This window comes from Cyprinodon tularosa, unplaced genomic scaffold (assembly GCF_016077235.1).
Source record: "Cyprinodon tularosa strain WSP-4 unplaced genomic scaffold, ASM1607723v1 ctg346, whole genome shotgun sequence".
NCBI lineage: Eukaryota > Metazoa > Chordata > Actinopteri > Cyprinodontiformes > Cyprinodontidae > Cyprinodon > Cyprinodon tularosa.
The window spans coordinates 1,902,894-1,922,448 of NW_024039059.1; the positions used below are offsets into that span (position 1 = coordinate 1,902,894).

At 38.6% G+C, this 19,555-nt stretch overlaps 1 protein-coding gene across 3 annotated transcripts in view; it reads left to right on the forward strand.

The window, feature by feature from the left end:
* The window catches only part of LOC119789752 (transcription factor SOX-6-like), a 169,002-nt gene that overhangs the window by 69,354 nt on the left and 80,093 nt on the right, over nucleotides 1-19,555 (forward strand). For all 3 annotated transcript variants that reach the window (XM_038294811.1, XM_038294809.1, XM_038294810.1), the window contains one exon: nucleotides 18,733-18,822. In XM_038294811.1, coding sequence (XP_038150739.1) covers nucleotides 18,733-18,822 — 90 coding nt within the window. The remainder of the gene's footprint in view (nucleotides 1-18,732; nucleotides 18,823-19,555) is intronic.

The following is a 19,555-nucleotide window of genomic DNA, read 5'->3' on the forward strand; positions in this document are numbered from 1 at the left end:
AGCAGATGATGATTTTTAAACCCAGATATTCAGCGACGGCCTTGAACACTGGATCTAAAACAAAACGTATAAAAGTATTCAAATCCTGTCCTGCTTTGTAAACAGTAACCTGATGTTACCTAAATACAGCACCCTTCACACTAACCATTAACTCTGTTAAAGGCATGTAAAAAGCCTTCAAATATTTTTCTTTTTTTGTGTTGCATAAAGCGTTTAACAACAACAACAAAAAACTTATTCAGTGAGTGAAATCAAATTATTGTTTTTCCTCCTAATGGTCCATTTAAGATAAATCTCATGAAGCTTTTGTTTTGTTATTCAATATTTTTCTTTTTAAAGTCAAAATTTCTAGAAATCTTCTTATCAGTTGTTTACAGACATTTAATTCTTTAGGATTTAGATATGAATGAGATTTTTCTTTTTAAATGTTTAGGTATTCTAACTATTTTAACAAGATTTCCTGTGGAAAACAGACAATACCAGATCCGCCATGTTTCCTCATATTTGATCCGTTGTTCAATTTAAGCAGCTCCAGTTAAAGTCCAAGCAAATTTTTATAAATTCCTACAGGTTCATATTTCTGATGTAAGGACAAAAAAAAAAAAAAAAAAAAGCAGCTTTTTTCCCCTGGCATCACTTCTAAACATCTAGATGTCATCTAAAGGTTGTGATGGAGAGTAATGGACCTCAAGTAGTTGATATTTTCCTCACTTTTCACATCCTTCTACTTAGTGCCAGTAGTTGGGAAGTAAACTCAGGTCCACATCTAGCCTCCATTTCAAAATTTCCACTTTTCAGAGGAATACCTTTGATTTTTTTTCTTTCAAATATGAAGGAACTACACTTATAATCCATCTACAGTTTGTAACCTTTACAGAGTCCTCTTTCTATCCCCATAGGTTGGCTATTTAAGCCTTTACAGTCCATTCTGCAGTTTGGAGGAGCCTGCTTTGTGTCTCCAGTCGAGGCCGGGCCAGAGCTGGGCACCCATTCACCCATATAATGGCTTCTCCAGCTGGGTGACGGGGTCAGCGCGAGGCCAGGCCTACCTCTGACCATATTTCTCTGACACCATAACGACCTTCCACCAGGTCTCGCTTTGTCCTTAAAGTCTGTTAAAAGCTTGTTTCAACATATCTGCTGCTGCCGCCACTCAAGCTGTGGCCAATAGTTTATGACCTCATGAGGACACCCACACTGCCAATGCTTAAAAAAAAAAGTACTCGCATCTTTTGGCCCTTTCAAGATATTCAGTGTCATGGCAATAACGTGAGGGACCGACAAAAAGCAACGGGCGATTTTTAGACACAAAGGAGGATGTATTTTGTACTGCTAGCAAAAATCTGTTCAGTGTGGCATTTTAAGCCTCCGCTATGTTACCAGTTGCTTTCATTTTGTTTTTGTCAGTGAAGAACAGCATCGCAATGACCAAAGGCGAATCTATGACCTAACTGCTAACCTACCTACTTAAACTGGCAAGTAACTGATAAAAAACTGCTGACTGATCAACTGTTCGTAGTGCCCTCTACAGATCGAAGAGAAACACTGCAACATAAGAAAAATATCCATATCGAGGAATATATATATATATTATTTTTTTACTTGAAGGAAATTTGCGTATTTGCTTTTATTCTTCAACATTCTGAAAAAAAAAAAATCTTTGTTAGAATTACAGCGAATTAATTGCTGATCAGCTTCAGTAATTAGTTATTTAAAATTAAAATTACAAGGCCTCCATGCCTCCACCCTAATCTTTATCACCTCCACAGATTCTTTATTAGATTTCTGTCAGGATCCTAACTATTTTCAACGTTTTACATTTTAAGTTTTGCATAATTGAGAAAAAGCTTGAAAATTATTAAAAAAATAAATAAATTTCCTATAGATCAAAAGAATGAATGAAAAGTGTGGCATGGATTATTATTCACTCTCCTTCACTTTGATGCCTCAAACTTCAGAGTTCACATTTCCCAAAGAATACAGTCATGAGGTCCACAACTTCTTTTTAACAGGATTATGCTACGGTGGGGACAGAAAAGGAGTTTAACGTCAGCGGGCATGTAGATGGAGTTAGATATGTACGATTTGCCTTGAACTGTTGCGTTGATTTGTTATATAAAATACCACTGAAATAAACTGCAATGAATTGCTCTTACTAAACATATGAAAATGGGGTGTGAACAATTTAAAAAGGGCACTTTGTATTTAACATAAAGCTGTAAAATGGTCATTGTGAGCAAAAGAAAAAGGATCTTGTCGCCGAGTAGCAGCTTAGTTGGCAGTTGGTACCTGCCACTAACGCTGTTTGCAGATTAAATAATCTGCTGAGTTTCCTCTAAGCTGCAGGAAGAGCTCCAGTTCATGAACTAAAGTAGAACCTCTGCAAGCACATTGAGCCTTGCATTCCCTCTGTTTGTGTGTGTGACAGGGAGTTACGATGACAGCTTAGCAGCAAATATGGTCAACCCCAAGAACTAATCTCATTGGGTAATTAACAAAGCCTTGGCTTTGGCACTATGTTTGCCTGCTTCTATGGGATTGGCAGCTTGAACTGTGATTGTTTGCAGGTAGAGCTTTGGTTACCATGTGCAGTATGTGGTGATTTGCATAATAAATTGTTTAAAAACAAGCCCTTACCTGCTGGATTTCATTGAATTACCAGATTTGGAGTTGCAGCAGTGATGCTTTTTCCTCCACAAAACGGTGCTATGGTGCACAGCTCTCATCCTCTCTGCTAACTGGTTCTCTCCCCCTGGACTCTTTGCTTTGCTTTCAATCTATCACATGGTAATTGATAGGGCTTTTCTAACTAATGATCACCCACAGCCTGTGGCTCTGTACCGTACAGTTGGTGGGGTGGACCTCTCTCGCTCTGTCTGGCTGCAGGCCAGCGAGCATATGGTGCAGCGGCGTGTAATGTGGTTCATTGGGGCAGCTTTGTACTACGTCCAGTGGAATCAGATTAAATCGTGATTTTTATCAAGCGCTGTTTCTATCCTTTTTTTTTCCTATCAGGGTATCAGTGCAGTCTCAATCGCTCCATAATCTGTGGAAAGTCAAATTTTATAGAAGAATATTGAAACAAAGAAAAAAAAACAAAAAAAACTGCAAGGTCACAGCAAATATCATGTATGGGGCTAAAGGAGGAGATTTCCAGCTGTTTATATGAGGGATAGAAATCAGATGAGCTCTTACTGAACAGCATTTCCTGTTTTTTTGTTTGTTTTATATTTAGCTTTGCAAGAAAAAAGGGTCGGATGACTTGCAATTAATTTCAAGGGTGAATAGAAAACATTGTTTTTGTTACTAATCAATCCCTTTTAATCTTGAAACCTTTTTTAAAATCTCCTGTACAGTTCAAACGAGAAATTATTGTGTTTTTCTTAACTTCGGCAGCCTGAAATTACTCTAGAAAAAAATCTAGAAAATAAAATTTTTTGTTCTATTCATGTTCATTGTTGTAAAATTTAAAGATATGATTGATGTTAAAATTGGAAACCAATCACTGGTGCCACTTGTGGCTACTCTTAATTTCCCTTGAGAAGAGTTTGAGTACGGCCTGTCTGTTCATCTGTGTAAATCAGGCAATGACCACAAAAAAATCTGACCGTTTTGAGCAGCTAGAACTATAAAAACATACCTGAGCTCATTTATTCATCTGGGAGAGGAAAAAAGGTTAACTTTCAGAGAAATACAATCAATATTGGCATCCTGGGGTCCCCTAATCTCCATAGCAACCATTAGACAGCCAGTCGGTTGTTTGGGAGTGATGCCAACTCGAGCTGTTGCTGTTTTATCATCACAAATGTAAACATGTGCTGTGTGTTGTGATCACATGAGACCAAAACTCAGATATTAGGTAACAGACCAAATGAAACAAAGGAGGACAGTGTGGAAAAAGCAGCTCTGCTTATTGTTAGGTGTGGCGAGGGGTCTGTCATGCTTTGGGCCGGACTCTTAAAATAAAAAATGCGTTACACAATTAACTCTTTAGAATACTATAGGATTTAAAATGAAATTCTGACTGACAGCAAAAGCAACATAGTAAAGGATTATTTTAGACAAACTTCCTTTGCCATCTCTGTCCATAGAACTAAATCCAGTAGAGAACCTGTGAGGTGAGCTGCTAGAAAGAGGAAGGAGATTATATAGTATTAACAGCAGGGTTACCAATGTTTTTTTTGCAACTAAATATCAACCTTGTTTTATTTCTAGATTAATGTTCTCATGATAAAGTTGACTTTTCCATTTTTTTCCAGATATATATTGCTCTATGGCCTGAATGAGTTGTTTTTTATATATATATGTATATATATGTTTAGATATACTGTAGCAGGATGTATATATATGGCATCTTGTTATCTGACTATAAAGCATTATAGTAAAATATGTTTAAAGCAACATGATGATGTTTGTCGATCCGAGTTTTACTGATTGGAACTTTGGGTTCTTGAAGACAGTGTCTCACCCCTAATGCAGGATGAGAATTAATTATTTAGCCATACTTTGCACTGCTTGCCTTTATTATGTGGACCTTTACAAACAACATAAAGCCTGTAAGACCTTTAATCTGAAATGGTGCATCATATTACTTGTTTATATAGCCTTCATTATGCAGATGACATCCCGATTTATTATCAGGTCTGTCTCAGTCCCTCCACCAGGACCACCGCCTAATCTCAGGTCCGGTCTACTGCAGCTCCCTTGTTGGCCGACCCAAAACAAAGTTTCTATTGTGTCAAAACCACACGTTTTCCTGTGTCTGCATGTCTGTGCAGATATGTCTCGGGCGTGCGTGTGTGTCTGTATGTGCTGAGAGAGGGTTTCATATATCAAACCTAAAGTGGAACCAGAAGCTCGGGTCTTGAACCGCTGTTTTCAGAGAGTGTGTTTGACAAAGAGGCAATATTGTACCATAGATGTAAGTGTTGTCAGCCCTCGCGACCCATAAATCGATTGCAGGTTTTATATTTGTTTAAGTAATACATTTATTTTTTTTCCTTTTTTTCTTTAGTTTATTTAATGTAATTTATTATTTAATAAGAGCTGCAAAACAAATTCCACATAAAAATTCAGTAAGTATTAATTTAAAGTCTGATACAAGAAACAAATATCAAAAAGCATTTTTTTTCCCCAATAGATCCTTTTTAAAGCAAATTACTTTCTGGTTATTGCCTAGTTTTCTTTTTATTTAAATCATCGTTAGGCTTTTGTTGTCAGATGATGATAACTTTTCTCCTTTAATGCATTTTGCATCTTTAGAAAACCTAAAAAATGTGTTTAGTTACATTATTTGCATGAGATGGCAGGTTTTCTCGATAAATATACAAAAGTTATTTAGAGAGGAACATAAAATTTCTGAAATTTGTGTTAAGGTGCTTTTCTTAAAAAAGACTTCTCAAAAAAAAAAAGAAAAATGTCACTATTTTATTAAGTTGAAATATTGAATCTAAAGAAGAACAGAAATGGATTTAAGTGCTTTTCCTTCTCAAGCCTTGTTATTCCAGTCTAAAATAGTGTGTGTGTGTGCTCACAGGGGATAACGTCGGCTTAATTGTGATTTCCCACAATACAATTTGTTTCTAACCATTAAAAAAGATGTTTAAATTTTTACATTTTTTCTTACTCCGGCCCACATAGAACAAAAACTTTGGTTGGTTTTAGCTCAATCCCTAGATTCAGCCAAGTCTTTATGCTTCTCCATCTTTGGCTTGATGTGATTAGGTGGAAACGCTGCCTGATTTCTTTCCAGGGAAACAAAATCAGTATATAATGAGATCAATCATTAATCTAGACTCTCAAATATCAGATTAATTGTAAAAAAAAATTTCACTTTTACTTGAGTAAAATGTTTGGCTACTCTTTTCCCTGAATAAAGAAACAGATTATTTTTATTTATTTTTTTAAATAAAAGTGCTCCAGAAAAAGGCACACGTCTACTATTATTTATGTTGAAATTAGAGCTCCTTGCTTCGTATCTGGCAAACCTACCGTAAAGATTCAGAGGCCATGTTCACTTATAGTGAGAAGTAAATACGTCACTGGAAGTACTTTCCAGCATCAATACATGACCTACTGTGAGGATTTGGCTTCATAACTAATGTTGAAATGAAAACTGATTTGGGGAAGTGTGTCCTCTGCCCAGATTTGTTATTTTTTCAGTTACTTAAAAAAAAAAGTGCTAATAATTATATTATAGCTTTATGGTCCACGTCAGCGGCGCTGAACGCGCTCTCAGGCCGTGTTCTGTGACAAGAGAGTCTGGGTGTCATCTGACAGATGAAAATAGTGTGCGTGAAACAGACACTGTGCTAACAGCAGCCCAGCTCTGCAGCGTAATGGTTTTGGAGACGTGTGTGTGTGTGTGTGTGTTGGTGTTGAGGACCCCTCTGTTCAGTTAAATGTCTCAGCAGTGTAGTGGTATTCTGCAATCAGTGTACGGTCTGTGTGTCTGTGTCGCTGTGCATACGTGTGCCCCTCTCCTCCTCCTGTTTGGCCTGTCTCCTCATGTTTGGACATATGTTGAGTTTTATTTCACAGAGACATCAATCCTGCAGGCCAGCTGTTGGCCCAGCTGCTCTCTCTGTTCTTCCCTTGCTTTGTTCCTTCCTTCTCTCTCCATCATTTCTCCCGCTGATATGGCCGCTGTCATCGGCTTTTGTAGGCCTGATCCCCTTTCCCTCCATTTCCTGGTCTTTCTGATGTTAAAACTTTCAAATGTAGTGTTTTCTACCTGGGTTTTATTTTAAAAGTCAAGTAGTGCATTAGATTAGATTGGATGAGCTTTATTGATCTCACAGCGGAGAAATTCACTATTATTTAAATCCTATATTCTGTCTTGCTAGATTAAAGCATCCCCACACCATGATGCTGCCACCACTGTGTTTCTTTCTTTCTTTCTTTCTTTCTTTCTTTCTTTCTTTCTTTCTTTCTTTCTTTCTTTCTTTCTTTCTTTCTTTCTTTCTTTCTTTCTTTCTTTCTTTCTTTCTTTCTTTCTTTCCGTCTCTCTCTGTCATGATGCTGTGGGGTCTGCAGCTGAAGTCACGGGGCCTGACATAAATTTGGACGTGCAAAGTGTTGCTGTCAGCTTCCATTTACCGGCACTCAGCAGCAAAGTGAAGACACAACCTCATTTCTTTCTCCTTTTTTTTTCTGGGTGTGTTCTATGAACAGGCACAGAAACATGGGGCCTTTGTTATTTCTAGCATTAACTCATTTTTCAGATGAATGTTTTTGCTCTTTACTTTGGCATTCAATGTCAGACTCTTTAGCTCTGAGTTCCTGAGCTGTACCACAGTTTAATGCAGTAGGTGGACTAAATATTATGCGTCGGGACAACATAGGAGATTGAAGTTGAAGTACAGTTGCCAAACTCACCCAGAGCCATAGCTCTGTTGAACCGTCCATTCCACCTGCTCTTAGCAGCAATGATTTTATGGGATTCTTTATAAATAAGATTGATCTTATTAAAAATAAGATCATAAGCACTCCTCTATCCGCGATTGTACCTGAGGTAGTCATGGAATCTGAACCGGGTTTAGACTGCTTTGATCCAGTTGAACTCTCTGAATTAGCAAAATTATTGTCTTCATCTAAGCCTTCAACTTGTATGTTAGATCCAGTTCCAACCAGGTTATTTAAGGAGGTATTCCCTTTGATCTCCTCCTCCATTTTAGATGTGATTAATCTATCTCTGTTACAGGGATATGTACCTAAAGCTTTTAAGGTTGCTGTAATTAAACCTCTGCTTAAGAAACCGTCTCTTGACCCAGATGACTTGGTCAATTATAGACCTATATCCAATCTTCCTTTCTTATCCAAAATTCTTGAGAAAGTAGTTGCCAAACAAGTTTGCGATCACTTCCACCATAATGAACTTTTTGAAGAGTTTCAGTCTGGCTTTAGAGCTCATCATAGCACTGAAACAGCTCTGGTGAAAGTCACTAAGGATATTCTCATGGCCTCAGATAATGGACTTGTATCTGTGCTCGTCCTGTTGGATCTTAGTGCTGCATTTGATACAGTTGACCATAATATTCTTTTAGAAAGACTTGAATATTTTGTTGGAATTAAAGGAACAGCACTAGACTGGTTTAAATCTTATCTATCTGATCGAATTCAGTTTGTTCATGTTAATGATAGATCTTCAACACGCTCAAAGGTTACCTGTGGAGTACCACAGGGATCAGTGCTAGGACCAATTCTCTTTACTTTATACATGCTCCCAATTGGTAGAATTATTAGACAGCATGGGATTAATTTCCACTGTTACGCTGATGATACCCAGCAGTGGCGGCTGGTGAAAACAATTTTTGGTGGGGCTGATATAGCCTAGTGTATGTCTCCAACTAATCCGGAATAAGAATTCAAATAAACAATTGGACAATACATACAATTTAACAGTAATGATTTAATTTACTATATAATAACAGTAACAGTGATGATTTGGGTCACTGTGACGGGGTTCTTTGGCCTCCAAGAATCCAGTCTCAGTCGGGTTACCGGTGTTGGTGATTTATTGAGCTCAAAAACTCAAAACAGGGTGCAAAAGAAACTAAACATGTACAAGATACTCTGGGCCTCAGCCTCCCTCCAGTTACCAGCAATGTAACAAAGAAACAGAAAACAAAAATTGCCGCTTTTCTTCCCACAGCCCTCATTAAATAGTTTAAGCCCCTCACATCAGGCTCTCTTATTTCTGATTTCTTCTCATTAATCAGTTTTGTCCATATATTACCTCCACAAACAATTGATGTACAAAAACAAATAATTTTTACAACTTAATTCTTTTACACAGATTCATTGACTTATTCAATTACACCAAACTGGGTTTGAACCTAGCAAAGACGCAGCCAGACTGAAGATGACAAGTCCCCGTAGCATAAACACGTACACCCACACACACACCCACACACCCACACACACACGGCTAACCCCACTGAAATATTAAGTGTGCACCCTCAATATAAATAAACTGTAATAAACTGTAAAGTGCCTTGAGATGACATGTGTTGTGAATTTGGCTCTATATAAATAAACTGAATTGAATTGAATTGAATTGAATATGCCAGCAGGTAACCAGGAACAGCTTGTGTGTTTTAAGTTCATGGAGCTACTGGTCTCAGCGCGAGTGTATTGGTCCTCACAAACACAGTATAACAGGAATGTGTGTGTGGCGCGCAAAGTTAGAGAGGTTGTTTTAAGCGACGAGGTGGATTCGTCACAGTCACAATAACCATGACATGAAATGTTCATATCCTACAACAGGGATATTCTTCTGGCAAACGGGTAGATAAATAAGGATCTCACCGAATTTGGTGGAAGCTGCATCTCGGTCGTTACATTCGCCATCTTCCCTCTAACTGTCTGCACCTGCGCTTGGGTTCAGAAGCCTGTTAAAGCGCAGTATTTTCAGCGCCCCAAGACCATAAAGTTCTGAGACGCTGATTGGCCATTAAATTCACCTAGTAATAGTACATGATTGACAGATTCTCTGCAAATGTGGGTCAGTCTGATCAGCGCCCCCAGAACAGAGACGGTAGGAGTCTGTCTGTGGAAATCCACAAATTAATGACAGTAGATAGGGAAATGTAGTTTATATAATTTGTTTTGCTTATAGTTACACAGTCTAGAGAGTAAAACTGACATTTATGAGTTAATTTCTAAAAATATATTTTACGTTTCTCTCTTCTTATCAGGGAGGGCGGTGCCCCAGCGCCCCCTATGGGCCGGCCGCCACTGATACCCAGCTATATCTGTCTATAAATCCAGATGAAGCTAACCCATTACATAGATTACAGGCATGTCTTGAAGACATAAAAACCTGGATGACTCTTAACTTTCTGCTCCTGAATGCAGACAAAACAGAAGTTATAGTCTTTGGACCAGAGTCTCTGAAAAAGAAACTGATTAGCCAGTCACTTCATTTGGATGGGATTAAACTGATTTCAGATAATAAAGTAAAAAATCTTGGTGTTATTTTTGATCAGGACCTGTCATTTAAATCCCACATCAAAGAGGTTTCTAGAATTTCCTTCTTTCATCTGAGGAACATTGCAAAAATTAGAAATATCCTGTCCAGGGGTGATGCTGAGAAACTAGTCCATGCATTTGTTACTTCAAGGCTGGACTATTGTAATTCTTTACTATCAGGAAGTCCACAAACTGTAGTTAAAAGCCTTCAGCTGATCCAAAATGCTGCAGCCAGAGTTCTAATGAAAATTAAAAAGAGAGATCATATCTCGCCTATCCTGGCTTCTCTTCATTGGCTTCCTGTTAAATCAAGAATAGAATTTAAAATCCTCCTTCTCACATATAAAGCCTTAAATGGCCAAGCTCCATCTTATATCAGAGATCTGATTGTTCCTTATGTTCCTAACAGAGCACTTCGCTCTCAATCTGCAGGTTTACTAATGGTTCCTAGAATTTCTAAAAGTAGAATGGGAGGCAGATCTTTTAGTTATCAGGCTCCTCTCCTGTGGAACCAACTACCAGTTTTAGTCCGTGAGGCAGACACCCTGTCTACTTTTAAGGCTAGGCTTAAAACTTTCCTTTTTGATAAAGCTTATAGTTAGGGTGGCTCAGGTTATCCTGAGCTATCTCTATAGTTATGCTGCTATAGGCTTAGACTTTTGGAGGACATAGGGACCCCCATTTCATCATTCTGCTTCATTCTCTCTCTGTTCTCCTATTCTGCAGAATCTGTTAGTTCAATCTCTAACCTTCTGCTCTCTCTGCTTTTCCTCAGAGTAGCTTTGCCTCGTCTGTTCCTGTTTGGCTGTGACGTCATCCTGGAAAGAAACATCAGCTGTGCTGCTTCTATCAACACCCTTGTTTATAGATGTTGGAGATCGGCCTGTTTTCCAGTGTGGTCCTGTTTCTCTGACCGTGACTGAGTGGATGTGCTCTCTTCGTCCTCTGGCATGGGAGCTGCCTTGGAGCTCGTCTGCCTGGCTGTGTGTTTCCTGGACGGGGCCGCCTTTTACAGCTGCTTTTTGTATCTCTGCTTCTGTCTCCTTGAACCCCAGTCGGCCTCGGCAGATGGCCGCTCACACTGAGCCTGGTTCTGCTGGAGGTTTCTTCCTGTTAAAAGGGAGTTTTTCCTCTCCACTGTCGCTACAAGCATGCTTAGTGTGGGGGATTGTATTTGAGTCGATGCAATCAACTGGTTTTCCTTAGATAGAAAACTTTGTATCAATTTGACTGTATGATCTGGTTGAACTGTAAAGTGCCTTGAGATGACATGTGTTGTGAATTTGGCGCTATATAAATAAACTGAATTGAATTGAATTGAATTGAAGGAGAACATAGGCTAGATTTATTGAAATTGCATTGGTGTGAGAAATATGAAGTGGCTTTGAATGCTTTATTTCCATTAAATTTAAAAAGATTTAAAAAAAATATTGTCTCCCCTCAGCTACTGCATCATTTGTTCTCACATTTTAAGATCATCAAACTAATTTTGATATTAAAAAAATGGCTTTAGGAGACATAAAAAGCAAGGAGGGAAAAGGTGTTCAGTCCTTTTGATTAATCACTATGTAACTGTGATTACCTGCAATTTTTTTGTTCCCTTTATGCATTCATACTCTTTTAGTGTCTGAGCTTCTATCATGCTAACAGAACCTTTCCAACAGCCTGAAGTAGGCTGAATGACCCCAAAAGGTAAAACATCCTGTCCTGATCTGAAACGAATCGAAGAAAGGAGTCTGGAAACACAAACCTTAGGGAAATGAATATCCTGTGGAGTAAAAAAATAAAAAATAAAAAATTTCAACTGAAAGTGTCAGATTGAAACAGAGAGGACTAGGAGGGCACTCTGTTTTCAGATGAGGCCCCTTGGCAGTTTGTGTGTTTATTGGCAGCAGTTGTTTTGGACTGTTATGTGGTGAACTCACAAACAGGGGTTTGCCTGTAGTGCGTTTTTAACATGCTGGCATGGGGGCAGGTGGTAAAATGATGCGTACCCAGAAACACTTGGCAGGAGCCCAGCTGCCTCGGACCCCGTTTACTACCTTGTCTTCTTTTACCCAATAGTTAGGGCTGGTGCTGACCTCTTGCTTTAAATCATGGAATCAAAAAGAAACCAATTTATTTCATATTTAAAAGCTGTGAAATTATGTTTTAGAAAAGTGAAAATGTTGCTAGAAATTAGGAAATGTCTACAGCTGAGTGTTTCAAATCTTATGTTGGTTTTAAAACGGCTTGATTTCCAAAATACTACGATTTCTGATTCCTTTCTTTCAGGAAAAAAAAGTTTCTTTAATAGTATGGAACAAAGAGTAACAAAGGCTTGCCCCTCCTCCACTTGTTGCTGTTAGCTTTAGAGATAGGTTGAACTCTTTTGCCTTAATTAGCTGATGATTTGTTACATTATATGATTGCAAAAGCATAAAACCCTGGAATTTAAAATGAATGTTTGAATGTGAGGACTCACCTGTTTGAAAGTGAAAAGGCGAGTTTAATAACTCCGTGAATGGCTGAGTGACTGTGTGCATCTGGAAGGGATTAAGTTTGTTCCGTCATTGTTGAAATTAAAAACACGTTTGCATATGGAAATAAGAAAAAAATCTAGAAATTAAACTCTAAAGTTTTAGAGAAAAACTTTGCTGGTTTTCACTTTTGTATTTTCTTTTTTCAAAATTTATTATTATTGCAGATTGCATTCTTTACAAAAATAGTTTTAATATATCTATACATTAATATATAGATATATTAAACAGGTTTAGGTATTATATATGGATGACTTACATTTTCCCTTTCACCATAAAATATAAAAACTAGTCCTGAAAAATGCAGGAGTTCTGTAAATATCTCGTTAGTATATTGATGTGAAAAAATCATTACTCTGTTTTTGTTGTCATTTTATGGTCATACACAAACATAATCTCAAAGTATTGCAGTAAAAGTACCACTGCTGCTGCCCTGTTTTAAAGCCTTGCCCCCCCATGTAGCTGTGCCCCTGATGTGGACCTTTTGCCACATTTCCTCTCCCTTTCTCTAGTTCCAGTTTCCTGTAAGCATAATTTCAAATATAACATCACCACTGCCCAAAAAAAATATTATTACATTTGTAGAGCACCTTATGGTTTTTACTTCATGTTTCCATTTGTACCTGCTCTCATAGCAGCTCTCGTTCCTTTTTTTCCCCAAGCCGTCCATCTCCCATTTCTCCTGCTCTTGATGGAGGAGTCTGGCTTCAGGTGGCGTGGAATTTCTATTCCCCCTTCCCCCCAAATCTAAACAGCACTTGAACCTTGACTCGTTCACGGCGACAGATAAGAGAGCCATCTAGGGTAAAACATCTCCGTCTCTTCTGCTCCGTCCAGCCGGACATGGCTGTTTATCAGTGCGAAGGGTGTAAATTGTGCCTCAGAGTACACATCGCTGACTTATGCAGATGCATCTTAGAGTTACAGGTTGCAGTTTCCCATTTAAAAGCTCACATAAATCGCACGTTGAGATTTTTGTGTGGTGGGAGGCCTATTACAAATATGCACTCTGGCGTCTTTTGGTCTTGAGATGAGAAAACAGATCATTCCTGATTCTGTCCCAACGCACACACTGACAGGGACTCCAAAAATCAGCATTTAAATGACATGAATGTGGCCTAGCAGAATAAATCTCTATGAGAATCCTTTAGGTTTAATAGACACGTCAATCTAAAGCAGGGTGGTCTTTTTTTTGTTTTTGTTCCGCTATTGGAAATCACCTGCAATAATACCTGCAGCTTATGCACTGTTCTATGCTATGGTAAGCAGCCATCTCCCCTCTTTGTTTACATTGATCCCTTATGATCCAGACCCCTGCATTAGCTTATTTACAGCAATCACAATTCCACTGTAAACATGTTGGGCTTTAATGAGCTCAACGAGGAAGTTGTGCTCGCTGGAGGAAGGCATCCCATGACCTCACAGTCGGCCCGAACGTACAAACTCAACATTAAGCCGCTCACAATGAACCATGTGCCGATATGAGTGCCTATAGCGCCTTTTGTCAGGATGTAGCCGCCACAAATGAGCTATTGTCTAAGTTAACCATTCTAAATCAAGCAAGCCCTCAGGGGCATGTTTTCCACGCAGAGCCCAAGAATGTCTCTTTTTTTTCCTAGTGTGTGTGTGTGCGTGTGTGTGTATCTTTGACATCCACGGGTTAGGCTTTGGCACAGAGCCCTGCGTGGCTGTGACACCATCTGTGGTGTCGCACGCTGGCATGAAAACCGCTGTTTGCACACAAACTCCTGAACTGAAGGAGTGTGTCAGGCAGCTCTACAGGGGTGGGAAGCTTTTATCCTACCGTGCCTTGGAATAGTATTCACACCCCTGGAAAACATTTCATAACGTATTGATAGAAGCACATAATAACACCTGATTTTTTTCTTTGTATTTAGCTTTTCCACACACTCTGAAATACACTCTTTACTTCACAAATGTTTACTGAAAGTTTTTAGATCTCACTCAACTTTTTCCTTTAATGCAAAATGTGTCATGCATTGCTTATCTGCCTCCTTTAGTCTTAAATCATTAAATAAAATATAATCTGATTAACTATTTTTTTCTAGTTTAAGTCAAGATTGTGAAGTCAGAATTTTGCCATAAGTGCACACACACAGTTTACGACAATTTGCAGGCTTCGCCGAAAACTCCCGTAAATTGTCAGAAATTTACGTGGACTCTCTTAGGCAGTGTTCCCCCCATGCCTCCCCCCCATGGAATTCTAGGGGAGGCTTTAACATGTAAATGAACATGCTGTGAGCTATACAAATGCAAACCAGGGTTGCAGGGGGGTTTTTACCCCAAGTGACATCTTTCTGGGTAAGAAATTCTCTGATACAAAGAGATCAGGCTTAGTATAGCCTCTTCCATTTTAGCTTGAATTGATTTATTTAATTAAAGTATAGAGACCAAAACAGATCTTTAGCTGACAGAGAAATACATTTAGAGCAGTAATTATAAAACAAAAATTGCATTTAAGATAAAAAATAAAATGTTGTCTGTCAATATGCTCAATTCACAATTACTTAAGTGGAAAAGTTTCAAGAAATGAGTCTGAGATGATTTACTTTATAACATGGCGCATTATCCTGTTGGAAGTAGCCATGAGAAGATTGGTACACTGTGGTCAGGAAAAAGAACATCGACAAATTCCGGTTCGTCAAATTAAAATATAGCAGCAACAGATCGGTGACTAGAAATTATAGCACAATTCTTATATATATATATATATATATATATATATATATATATATATATATATATATATATATATATATATATAAAAAAACTAACACCGTTTATTTAAATGATTGGATCCAAACTATTGGTTATTCACCAACGAGGAAGCAGATTTCTCATCTCCATCAAAATATTTATTTTATACCGAGGGACTTAAACTTTAATCAAATCCATTCAAAAGAAACTTCTTATTACAGGAATGAAAAGAGATGCTGAGTTTGGAAGTAGTGAACAAGTTCATTCAAAAAAAAGCAGTTTTGAATTATCCTTATCCCCGTTACAAAAATCTACATATATATTTGGGCAGAAACTGAACATATGCTGGATGATGGTGGGATTTTTTTAATATGTCATATTAAATTAAGCACTCACAGGGTTCATACAGGAATGAGTGACTCTAATTTAATGCTATTTTAATGCTATTTGAAATGATTTTAATGCCATCATCAAGAACCATGTACACAAGTTATTAGTGTACATGAAATATGAAGGAGCTGCAAGCAGAGTTCCATGACTCCTGTATGTATGTAAACACAAACACACACATATATACGTATATATATATCCTCTAGCTTTTTCTCCGCCTGGAGCGATATAATATATCTGACGAAATTGTTTTTATAAGCATTTTTTATTAAAGAATTATAAATACTTCGATAAACATATTTAAATAATTTTAGTGCCAATTAAGGCCTTGATAAAAAAAAAAAAAAAGAATGATTTTTTAATTATTTTTATTGATCCGCGGACACCCTGGTTCATCTCGCGCATGCTCCCTACGATCTCCAAGAAACTCAGAACGGCGGTGTGCAGCCACAGTGGAGGATGTATGCTTTGCTTTGTGCAGCGGTCTGGAGCTTCTGGATTTCGGGGTAAAACTCCTCTTGGACGCGATGGCGACTCTGCATCGAACAAGACGAACTCAAAGAAGAGATGCTAGCGGTAAATATATGTTCGATTACTGCCTGCTAAGCTAAAAGCAGCCTAGCCTAAGCTACCGGCTAATAGCAGCTAATAGTAGCCTTGCTAGAACAAGCTTTATTAAAGTGTATTTTTTGTGATTTACAGGAAGCAGTACGCCGTCTTCACAACTCGGAGACTAATTGCAGGCGCTATGAACCGGAGCAAGGGTAAGATTTAAAGAATATGCTTTCATTCTGCGGTAAAAGGCAATGGATACGGATAGATACCGATCATAGCTTTACATTTTGTTTTCACAGACCTCCCATCTCGGCAAGTCCAGATTTGCACGATGTTGATAAAGACGACATTGTGTGTAAGTGACTTGTTTTAATGTTTTCTCCTTCCTTGTTACTGTGACTTGCGTTTGATTTTTTATTTATACCACTCTCATTTAATTGTTTTCCAGCTGCCTGTAAGACGTATTTTCAGACGGTACGCAGGAGCTTCAGATATACGCAGCCAGCCACACGCTGCGTGCGGAGGCTATCTGCTCGGAGTCGGGCCAGAAGAAAGAGGGTAAGACTTTATTTGGTGACTATTTTTCAGGTGCATTAATAGATGTGTTGTGTCCATACGCAGTGCGCTGATTCATTGTTTTTTTTTTTCAGCTGCTGAAAGCGAGGCAGAGTGTGCTAGCAGATGAGGAAGTGGAACTCTGGAAGTCCGCCTTCCTCGGCGGTGTCTCTGGATGGATTGTACGGTCGCCGCCATTTCGTAGGCCGGATCTCACTGAACTATGTGTTAAGCTGCAGTCCCGGTTAGAAGCGATGCCGAAGTACAGGGCCACGCACACTAGGCGTCTGCACATCGGACCTGCCTCGGAGGGAATGCTGCCAGTTACCTCCAACCCTGAGGAAGCAAACGGACCGTTCACGGAGTTTTAATTTTTAGAAACGCATGTGTTTGGATACGCGTTGTATATAGTTGTGTTTCAATAAAGCTCTTTCTTTGCATAAACAGCTTCCTGGCAAATCTTCATTTCCTGTATAAATTCATTCATGTCCTTGATGGTAGCATAATAATTGTGTAGTAGTGTAGGATAACATAAATACACACCATATGAATGAATAAATATATGAATGAATAAATATATGAATGAATAAATATATGAATGAATAAATATATGAATGAATAAATATATATATATATATATATATATATATGAATAAATATATATATATGTAAATTCATATGTAAATATATATATATGCCAACCAATCACGAGCGACTTTACTTGTTTAAAAAGAAGTGGTTCCGTCCAATACTCAGTAAGAAAATTAAAGCCTGGCGTGGCCACGTGTGGTTTTGCTGCCAATCACGAGCGATTTTACTTGTTTGAGAATAGTGGTTTCAGCCAATACTGAGAAGGTTATTCAAGCCAGACTTGGCCAGCCGCGCGGGTTTGCTGTATTCATATGCTAATTAGGGCCATTAGTACAGCTGATCGCTCTCCACATACGTCACGGTACGTTTCCGACAATTTGTGGCACGACAAACGCGGACAAGCACGGGTTGCAAATTGTCGGAAACTGACGAAAATCAGGCAGATCTGCGGGAGTTTACGGGGGTTTACGGGGACGAAAATCTCACTTTTCATGCAGTGTTGGTCAACATTGCTGCTGTAATAAAGGATTTACTTGCAGGCTGCAAGGTGGTGCAGTCTGTTGCACTTTTGTGTTTCAAAAATGGGGTCCTGGGTCCCAGTTCCTCCTCATGAAGCTTGTATTTTCTCCTGGTGCATGCATGAGTTCTCTCCCTGTATTCTGGCTTCCTCCTACAGTCTAAAAACAGGACTGTAAGTGAATTGGTGACTCCCTGCCATGGTACAGTGATAGAAGATGGATTGATAATGTACTCGCCACAAACACAGAACTTCTCTGTGGATCTGACTTAATCAAGAAATTAAATAATGAAACTTATGAAAATTACTTCTCTCATTTTAGCCTAACAATGCATATCTTTTTTTATAATATCATTTAGACACAAAAAGATGCTGCTTCTTGTGCAAGTTCGAATCAGAGCCTCTCTCTGTCTGTGCTGGGCTCTCAAAAAAGTTTCCATTGTTTGAGTGAAGTTCAGCGCAGGACTCCTATTGAACAAATGGGACCTTATGAATCTCATGACCACGTAGGACCACGTACGACCACATGTCTCCGCTGTCTGTGATCCCGAGGCTACGAGACACAATGTGAGAAAAGAAGATAGCTGCAAAAAAGAGCTCATGTCTGTATAACGAAGACATTGTCATATCGGTCAGCTGCATGGCTGCTGCTGTTTTTCATGTTTTTGGAGAAGAAGCTGGAGGATATTGTGGAATTTAACAAGTTGCAGACGCACAAAAATAAAAAATAAACACTTATTTGTTGAGCTGTTGATCCGACTTTCCTCTCTTTCATGCAATTTACTGTGTTCCTTATTAACGTTCTTCTCTTAAGCTTTTTTTCCGATGTGGTTTTTTATTTCATTTTAATTTAAGTTTCTAAATGGTATGAAATCTTACTACGAAATGATAATGTTTTCTATTTGTGTTTTCCAGAACCCTCTTGCATGGTGAGGCTGCTTTCCAAAGACTGGAAGGAGCACGTTGAAGGCCTTAACGCCAACGAACTGCTGGGGGACGTGAAAGGTAAGAATCCAAACATTTGCATGAGCAAATACAGCCAAACAGATATGCCTTTTTAAGACATCCTGTCTGATGTTGCTCCTGGTAACATAAAAATTAGGGTGAAAGAAAGTGTGACAGACAAGAAAACTACTATAAGTCACACCAGCAGCAATGAATCTGCTATTTTCTCCTTTCAGCTCATTCAAACTGAAGGAGCTTCATAACACAAGACATAGACATGAGTAAAAAAAAATCCCAACTTATCTCCTGAATGTGTGTGTACTATTGAACATGAAAGCAGCAGAGTAAATGGTCGTCTGCCCTACCTACAGGTTATAATTGTGTCTCTGATTAAGGGTAGAGTTGGAAGGGAGAGGCAACAAGAGCCTCTGCCTTTTTGTCCGCATCAGCAAATAGCCTTTATGAGGCTATAAATCGCACCGACAAATGGATTCTAGAGCTGCTCTGGTATTCAGAATTAAAAATAGCCATGTTGGGGGGGGGGGACTCTTATGCTACACATTGATTTGGCAGCTGCAGCTTTAAAAAATAAAATCGTCAGCATTTGATCACACAACAATATGAGTGGTTGTTATAATGTCTTTTTTTTACTCGGTAAATATGAACTGATACTGGAAATATGGATACTGGAAATATACAGTGATGGATGGATGGATGAATGGATGGATGGATGGATTGGTTGATTGATGGATGGATTCATGGATGGATGATGGATGGATTCATGGATGATGGA